The 9,880-nt window shown below is 41.7% G+C and overlaps 1 protein-coding gene across 1 annotated transcript in view; it reads left to right on the top strand.

Annotated features, from left to right (window-relative positions):
- Window positions 1-8,103, top strand: part of LOC101164782 (peptidase inhibitor 16) — a 33,879-nt gene extending 25,776 nt beyond the window's left edge. The window contains exons 2-6 of the mRNA XM_004086309.4: window positions 2,152-2,302; window positions 2,428-2,495; window positions 2,580-2,689; window positions 4,305-4,396; window positions 7,120-8,103. Of these exons, the coding sequence (XP_004086357.1) occupies window positions 2,152-2,302; window positions 2,428-2,495; window positions 2,580-2,689; window positions 4,305-4,396; window positions 7,120-7,517 (819 nt within the window). The 3' untranslated portion in view covers window positions 7,518-8,103. The remainder of the gene's footprint in view (window positions 1-2,151; window positions 2,303-2,427; window positions 2,496-2,579; window positions 2,690-4,304; window positions 4,397-7,119) is intronic.
- Window positions 8,104-9,880: the final 1,777 nt, after the last annotated feature.

The raw sequence follows: 9,880 nt of genomic DNA on the forward strand, positions 1-9,880 counted from the left end.
TTGATCTAGCATGTGCTTGGAAAGGAGAAAAGACTAAGCCATCAGGTTCTAAGACTTTGTGTGTCTCCTTCTTATAGACCTCCTCCCCACAGGAAGGTTCATGAGGGGATGGTGCAGTGGGATTTTTAGTGCTGGTCAAAGGCAGGTGCCCCAATAGACCAATGCATGAACACAGAACCTTGCCAAAGAAGCATGAAAATTAATCCTGTAAATGAGCCTAAACCTATCTGAAATGTTGAGAGGTGTTATCTACAGATAGATGCACTTTTTGGGTTCTGAAACCCATCTTCTCAAAAGAGACTTTCTTCAACCACTTTGAAGTTGGTGACGAAGAGGTTTTGGTTGGTGCTGTCTTACTTATAGCCTCAGTCACCATGTGTTGTGTTGATCCCAGGTCTTGCATCTGGACTTACAGGGACAGATAGGCTCAGAACAAATAGCAGTTAAGAGCAGCATAGACCACCAAGCTGGCCCAGATTTTTCCAGCCTGATTATGAGGTGCAGGTGGAGGTCGGGGGGTGGGGGGGGGGGTGCTGGGAGTGCTGACAGTGCCTAGATATCAGGTTTCATATCCCTGCGAAACCCTAAAATGCATAGAAAACCATTCTACTATATCATCATCTGCCCATGTGTCTTCTCCTTTGGTAGCTTTGCTCCTTTGGTAGAATAACTGTACCCTCTGCATTTACCGGGCTTGGGACTGGCACACACAGAACACTGGTTTGTGGCCACCTATGTCTGTCTGTCTATTTGTCTGGTTTTTCTTGTCTTTTACTTCATTTTTTGCTTGTTTTTTCTGTTTGTTTATTTTTTGTTTGTCTGGTTTAGTTTTTTGTGTTTTTTGTTTTGGTTGATTTTAAGTGTTGAGTTAACTGTAGATTTTTGTGGAACATCATAAGGGGGAGGGGGCAGTCAAGCATTTAGGCAGTTTAATTTCAGACAATATTTTCACAGACGGATCTGAACGGGACAGAAATTTGCTCTTAATATTTTTTAAGCTTCTGGTTTTTAATGAAACAAATTGTTTTAATTAAAATGCTACTACACTACATTTAATTTTAAAAAATCTGAAAACATTTGTTTTAAAGATTACAAAGATTGAATGAAACAAAGTTGTTTCTGATTTGGAAACAATTCAATAAAAGCAAAATTACAGGTTTTGTCATAGAATAACACTGGGAACTTAACCCAGTCTCAGGTAATCTCTCAGTGCAAATAGATTTATCATAATTTGTTTTTACAGAAATCCAGATTCATTACACTTTTTTTTAACACAGAGGAACATTTTCTGTGCTAAAGTTTCTTAACAGCGTCCTGCCTAATTCAGCCTTGCTGCAAAAAATACATCAATTTCCCTTTTACACAAATCAGCAACTTTATTGTGTTACATCTTCAATCTCTGTCAAAAGTTCACAACTGGTTTGAACTCAAACTTTGTGATGAAGATTTTCCCTATTTGCTGTTTAAAAAAACAGAAGTAGTGAACATGGTGTCTGAATTGCTTTTAAAATCCAGGTGACTAAATAGTCCCACACTGTATAGTTTTTAGTAGTAACAGAGTAGGGAAGCTCAAGTTAGCGTGTGCATTTTTTTTTTTTTTTGTCTGCGGACCGGTATACAAAGTGGTCGGGGGTTGAGACCACTAACCGTCACAGCAAGGTGGTGGAGTGGTTAGCGCTCTCGGCTTACAGTGAGAAGATCCTAGTTCAAATCCTTGCTGAGTCCTTTCTTTGTGGGGTTTGCATGTTCTCCCTGTGCATGCATGGGTTTCCACCAGTTCTATTCTATTCACAGTCCAAAAACACCTTCGTTAGGTTATTGATGACTATATTTTCCCCTAGGTGTGCACATGAGGGTGTGTGGCCCTGCAACAGACTGGCAACCTGTTCAGGGTGTACCATGTCTTTGCCCAACAGTTGTTTGGTTGGCTCAAGCAACTCAGTGACCCAAAAGAAATTCAGCAAGATTTTAAGATGGATGGATGGAAGTCTTCTGTTAGCCAACACTCAACAACATACGATTTATCATGGATAAACAAATTTAAGAAAATGATGGATTTAAAAATGACTAACTATTCAGTGATGATCTCAATCTGTATATGTAGTCACTCTGTTGTGATCATTCTCAATTGGAACGTCTACCTGTCTTTAGAAATGGGACGGAAATCTGAAGTTGGTTGCCGAGGGCTACGCTGCTAAGTGTATCTGGGAACACAACACTGAGTTGGAGGACACTGGAGAGAATCTGTTTGCTGGCACAGGCAAACTTGATCTCAGCGAGGCTGTGGAGAAATGGTTTCTTGGTAAGTAATCTCATAATTTCTCATTTTTCCATGTCAAAACCTCCCAAAACAGCAGTTGAACATCTTTTACAAATCCATTGCTGTAGATTATGTGCTGCATTTTTTAAGTTTTCTGTTGTGCTCAGAACGCTTGGATTACAGTTATGAGAACAACAGCTGTGACGAGGATAAGATGTGTGGACACTACACGCAGGTGAGACAAACATACATTGCATTTGTTCCCATATTCATGCATCCGTGACATGAATGGGCTCAGCATGTATGACCTCTGGTGCAGATGGTGTGGGCGGACACACACAGAGTTGGCTGTGCCGTCCATTTTTGTAACACCATAGAGAATCTGGACTGGAACAACGTCTCTTACCTCGTCTGCAACTACTTCCCAGCGTAAGTACACACGTGCAGTCTGTGAACAATCACAGATCCAATGTTTATTTAAATCAAATAAGTCGTACAGATGACTCTAAATGGATTTACACTCCAGAGTGGAGATCAAACTAATGAATAAATATATATATATGTAAGCTTGTTTCACACCAAAACTAAAACAAGATGCAGATCCAGAAAATCCAGACATATTAACAGCCAAACAGAAGCAAAGGAAGATATTTATGTAAAACGGAAAAAAAGTAATTAAGCCAGAATTTATCAGACAGAAATGATCCTGTCCTTGGCTGCAAATTCAAGGATAAAGCACAAATGTCTATTTTGGACATGTATGCTGGGTACGCTGAAGAAGAAGATTAACTTAAGGTAAATTAAAGATACACAGAGATTGTGTGAGATTGACATAAGGTCAGAGCAAAGTAGCCTACAGGACGGTCAATCTCATATATACATCAAGATGGCTGACAGTCCACCAGGTTCTTGCACCTCTGTGTGTGAGAACTGCAACCAAGGACACCACCAATTTCAGGACACTGTCCAGAAGCTCAGAGTGGAACTCAGAGAAAAACGTAGCAAAAATCCATCTATTTCTGTATTTCAATCTAAGTATATTCAACACCTGCAGTAGTCGTTTACTGTCTTGGATATTTGCATAATTTGGTGAACTGTCCGCTGATCCCATTCCACTGGCATACAAAATAGCACAGTGCAAATAAGTTGCCGTGATTTTGGTGGATGGAGTGGCTGGACAGGGCTCCAAGCACCACTAATGCCAGCTCTGCAGTAGAGGCCAAGTTTTCACAGGACCTCCACCAGTCATTAAACCCATGTCATTCTCATAGATGCCAAATAAGTATTTTATCATAAATGATCTGATTTGAGAGAATGATGTACAGTAACCTGTCTGTTTTAAACTGAAACCTGGCTTGGCACTGATGCACCAGATTGTCTTATTTTTTGTTCTCTATCAGGGGAGGAAGGAAATGTGGTGGAACAGCACTGATTGCTCACAAAACAATAACTCACAATATTGCATTTTGTAAATATTCTTCCTTTTGAGCATCGTGCTTCTCTTTTTGGTGACCCGCCTGTTTTGACTGTCACAGTCTACAGACCACCAAACCAGTTTTTTAAAAAACCCAACCCCCATTTATATTTTTCTGTGAATGAATTGATAAAAGAGAAAATGTGTTAATAAAAGCAGTAAATAAACATTCACTTTTTACATTTCAACCATATAAGCTGAATGTTATTTTATGGAACAATTAAGGTAGAACAAGAGCAAGTCAACTTGACTTTTGAGGAAAATAAATCACTTTTGTTATCAGTCAAACTGGTGACGAAGGGGACCATAGAGCTCCTGCACTTTGATTCATTTTTATCTGTGATTGTAATATTTTTATTAATAAGCATGGAATCTCTCCTTTTTATCTCCAATAATACTGAATTCAGGACATGAAAAACTCTACTTCAATAGTTTAACAAGCACTCCCCCTTGTGGATGGGAATATTTTTCCATAAAGTTGTCTGTCGCTACAGGTGTACAGGCAGGTGACTCAGGATCTAAACCATAATGAAGTATTTTATGTAAAATCTTGTCTGTGTTTGTGTTCAGAGGGAACTATGATGACGAACGGCCGTATGTGGAAGGAGACTGGTGCTCCAGATGTCCTGAAGATTTGGACGTCTGTCAAAACCACCTCTGTGGTACGGTCAGTCTCTCTGATCCATAAATTCACATTTCTGTGTTGACTGATTTTTAAACAGAAATGACAGGTGGATGAAGAAATTCAATTTGATCTCCAGCCTTCATGCCCTGAAGTGTGTGGTGAAAACAAACTATATTCCTTACATTTTCTTTGTCGCACTGTAAGACTATATTAAACTCTGAAGAATTACATAGGAACCCAGCTAATCAACATTAAAAAATGCCACATTGAAGATAAGATAAGCTAGGACTTTATTGATCCCCGGAAGGAAATTTAGTTGTCACAGCAGCCAAACAAGAAATTTAACAGTTAGGAAAACAAATAACAAGAGAAAAGACAAAAGTAGAAGTGAAAAATGGTGGTAAAAGTACACGTCATAAAAAAATAAGAAAATACAGTAAATACAGCAGCAATTTCAGCAGTCCTATACTGTGTTATTGTGAATTCTTACTGCTGTTGGGACACAGGCCCTCCTGTAGATGTTACAGAAGACCCAAATCCAGAGAAGCAAATAATGCAAACTCAATTATTAGGTGACGGGAACATGGCCAAACATGAACGTGATACAACTAAACCAAGCACAATCAAAAATGTGTTTACTGGAGAGGAACTATTGTTGTTTCAACCATTGACTGTATACAGTATGATAACTGGAGCGAGAGAGACTGACCCATAAAAATGACAGGCTTTCAGCTCCAGTGCTATTAAGTCAATTCAGTCGCCATTTTTTGGCAATACAGACGCCATGTTGGAACCAGACATCAGTAGGCAGTGATTGGTCTAAGTTGGTCTGAGCCAACATTTCTATTTAAAAAAAGGATTAACTTACCATCTTCCTCATATAATCACTAATTAGGGTGATTGGGGGGAGGGGGGTCAGCCTGCGATGCACCCTGGGGGGAGGAGCTACCTGGCAGTGGTCCCCCTCCCATGGTTGCTGTTTGGAAACCCCCCCCCCTCTCGGTTTTAATTGCACCTTTGACATGTAGGTGCCTTGGTAGGGGGGGTGCTAGGACATCACTGTGAGTAATCAGGAGATGTCCTCTCAGTGCCCTACCCGCCAATTTTAACTGCACCCCCTTAGTTCACACACCCTTTACCCCTCAAAAATACCCACACACATACATGCACACACACGCTCACAAACACACACACATACGTTTCACAAGGAAGGCAGGACCTCAGACCATCTCTCCCCTACCCCATCCCTGGAGGGGGGTACCAGGCCCTTGGCAACAGCGGCCGTGTCCCTTGGGTGCTGGCTTCCTGGGCCCGGGAGTCTCTCTCCACGCATTGAGAGGGATCCCTGAGTTCTCTGGCAAGACCAGGAGCCAGGGATAATATTACATCTGAGCCTGGGGGTGTCCGTGTCCCTTTGGTGTGGGTTCTGGTCCTTGCCCTTGAGCGCTGGGCCTCACCAAAATTCCAACTGTGGCTTTGCCTGGTTGAGCCCTGTTTACAACATTCCTTGTGGGACCCTCTTCTCTTGGGCGTCTTCCTCCTGGGCAGGGGTGACCCCCGTCTCGCTCTCTCCTGGACCAACTGTGGGCTGGGTGGCTGGCTGGCTGCCTGTAGCATGGGACAGGTCTTCCTTGGTGGGCCCTGGCCCGTGCCTGGGGTTGGGGTGGGGGGATCCTCAAAACTCCTGGGTTCTGGTGGGCTGCTTTTCTGGGACTGGGGGCTTCTGGGGCGGGACCCCGTGTTGGGCCCTCGCGGCGCGGCGGGGGCGGGCTGGTCTTCTGGTTGGGCTGGAGCTTGCACTCTCTGTCCCCCCATGCCTCCCTGCTCTCTCCTGCTGCTGCTGCTCCCAGTGAAGGTCTTGGTGTGGAGATGACTGGGAACTCTCCCTCCATTTTACATTCCATCATTCACTTTAGAAGAACAGAAACATTCACTCAAGCACAGGTGCTCTCTCACGTAAACTCACAAATAGTTTACGTGACTGAATTCACATGTGTTGGTCTGAAGGCATAAGTATGCGTGTGTTAACATTAGCTGTATTGTGTACATGTTACCATGTTTGTATGTGAACATTTTTGGAGCCAACAGGTATGTTTATAAGATTTGAATGTGTGTGTGGACAGACCCCGTCCCTTCTACATTTGTATTACATCTGAACCTGACTGGAATGATTATAAACGTCCAGCTTTATGCTGCCTCATGGTTTTACCCCCCCCTCTCTATAATCACCTTCCTACCCCTCTAATGTCCCTCTCTCTTCTTCCCTCCTTTTTTTCGTCTGGTCTAACAAAAAAATGTTACAGATATAAGTAAGATGGATAAAGTTTAGCCTGAATTACAAAAGGGGTTTATTCAAAGATACATCTGGTGTGTCAAAAGATTCATAACCACTATTGTAACAGAAAAATATGTCCAACGCAAGAGGCTTTCAGCTCTCATCTGTCTGCTCAGCTGTTGGACAGGTCAAGTTGAAAAAAAAGACAGGATTTTCAAGAACATGTTAAAAAATGTAAGAGAGCAAGAATGGTTCTTCTGACCAATAGATTAACTGAGTGACAGCTGTTTACTTCTCTATAGAAGTCTATGGGATTTTGGTTTCTTGGAACTAGCGGGTACTTCCTGTTTGGAATGCGAGGGGGAGGAGTCACTTAGTCCAGTTCTCATCTACAGTTAATGGTTTCAACCCTTTTTATATTAGTGGTTCATGTGTTGTAAACTTTTTGTAAATAAACATTAAATTTGTTTGTTTGTATTCAACAGTTAAGAAGGAGGTTGGAGACACCGATGAAGAGGAGATGACAACTGATTCACCCCTGATGACGGATATTGTAACAGCAGCAAGCAATCCCCCTTCAGTCCATGACAGCTTTGCTGATGTTACCCCCATCATCCTTGAAAAGGAATCAGATGACACTCCGTCCCCTTGGAGCGCTATGGAGACCGTCTCCTCACCCGGACTTCAACCAACCCCGCTAGGAGAGGAGGAGGAGAACTCAGAGCCAAACAATCTGGATGAGGAGAAGCAGAGGAAGGAAAGTGTACACCGACAGGAGGAAACGCAGAAAATTTTGGAACCAGCTAGAACCTCTGCAGCCTCAGTTTTAGCAGCTTCGTTCCTGTTAGCCTGCCTGACTGGACTCTTGAATCTGGATCTGTGAGGAGGTGGACATGGAGAAGCATTAGCTTTTCCTTTTCCTGCAATGACTGCACAGCTTTCTGTTAACCCACCCAGACTGTGTTGAACAAATTAGGTCAATTAATTCCCTCTCACAAGAAAACAGCAGCTGTTATCTCAACATCAGCATGAAGCTGCTCTAAAATCTGAGGCTTACGCGCTTCATTCCAGAGCGGCACTCTGACACACAGCTGATTTAACAGAAATCACTATTACACTGCAGACTGTATGGGTTTCTAAAAATAATTAACATTCACAAAGGTTTTTTCGCATTGACTCTTGCATTTTCATGAAATTTGATTAGGAACTTGTAAAGAATGTCTCAGAAAGTTATTAGCTATTTTTTTAGGAGTGGAAACATCCAGTTATGCAGATTTCCCCCGATAGATTATTCCTGTTTGTGTCTGTCTATTAAGGTTTGAGTTTAATGAACGACCTGTCATCTTATTTACAGCTGTTTTGAGAACAAACAATACAGACACTGCAGATGGATTAAAAAATGTGTTTTCTGTCAGTCTAGCCAATGAAAAACTGAGTAAAAGACCAAATAAATGTGTTTGTGTCAGTTATCTTTTACTTGATTTTACTTAGAATAAAACGTTTTTTAGTTACTTCTATTGTTACCACTTAAAGCAAAATAGTAAGAGGTGCTGTGTAGGACATTATTCAGAATTAGCATTCATAAACACATATGAAATCACTCACATGTGAAGATGCACTCACACACACTACCGAAACTGCTCTCACATACACATGTGAAACTGCTCTCACATACACTACTGAAACTGCTCTCACACACACTACTGCAAATGCTCTCACATCCACATGTGAAAATGCTCTCACACACACTACTGAAAATGCTCTCACACACACTACTGAAAATGCTCTCACACACACTACTGAAAATGCTCTCACACACACTACTGCAAATGCTCTCACATACACATGTGAAAATGCTCTCACACACACATGTGAAAATGCTCTCACACACACTACTGAAAATGCTCTCACACACACTACTGAAAATGCTCTCAAACACACTACTGAAAATGCTCTCACACACACTACTGAAAATGCTCTCACACACACTACTGAAAATGCTCTCACATACACATGTGAAAATGCTCTCACACACACTACTGAAAATGCTCTCACACACACTACTGAAAATGCTCTCACACACACTACTGAAAATGCTCTCACACACACTACTGAAAATGCTCTCACACACACTACTGAAAATGCTCTCACACACACTACTGTAAATGCTCTCAGACACACTACTGAAAATGCTCTCACACACACTACTGAAAATGCTCTCACACACACTACTGAAAATGCTCTCACACACACTACTGAAAATGATCTCACACACACTACTGAAAATGCTCTCACACACACTACTGAAAATGCTCTCACACACACTACTGAAAATGCTCTCACACACACTACTGAAAATGCTCTCACATACACATGTGAAAATGCTCTCACACACACTACTGAAAATGCTCTCACACACACTACTGAAAATGCTCTCACACACACAAGTGAAAATACTCTCACATACACATGTGAAAATGCTCTCACACACACTACTGAAAATGCTCTCACACACACTACTGAAAATGCTCTCACACACACTACTGAAAATGCTCTCACATACACATGTGAAAATGCTCTCACACACACTACTGAAAATGCTCTCACACACACTACTGAAAATGCTCTCACACACACTACTGCAAATGCTCTCACATACACATGTGAAAATGCTCTCACACACACATGTGAAAATGCTCTCACACACACTACTGAAAATGCTCTCACACACACTACTGAAAATGCTCTCACACACACTACTGAAAATGCTCTCACACACACTACTGCAAATGCTCTCACATACACATGTGAAAATGCTCTCACACACACATGTGAAAATGCTCTCACACACACTACTGAAAATGCTCTCACACACACTACTGAAAATGCTCTCACACACACTACTGAAAATGCTCTCACACACACTACTGATACTGAAAATGCTCTCACACACACTACTGAAAATGCTCTCACACACACTACTGAAAATGCTCTCACACACACTACTGAAAATGCTCTCACACACACTACTGAAAATGCTCTCACACACACTACTGAAAATGCTCTCAAACACACTACTGAAAATGCTCTCACACACACTACTGAAAATGCTCTCACATACACATGTGAAAATGCTCTCACACACACTACTGAAAATGCTCTCACACACACTACTGAAAATGCTCTCACACACACTACTGAAAATGCTCTCACATACACATGTGAAAATGCTCTCACACACACTAC

Source organism: Oryzias latipes, chromosome 7 (assembly GCF_002234675.1).
Source record: "Oryzias latipes chromosome 7, ASM223467v1".
Lineage (NCBI taxonomy): Eukaryota > Metazoa > Chordata > Actinopteri > Beloniformes > Adrianichthyidae > Oryzias > Oryzias latipes.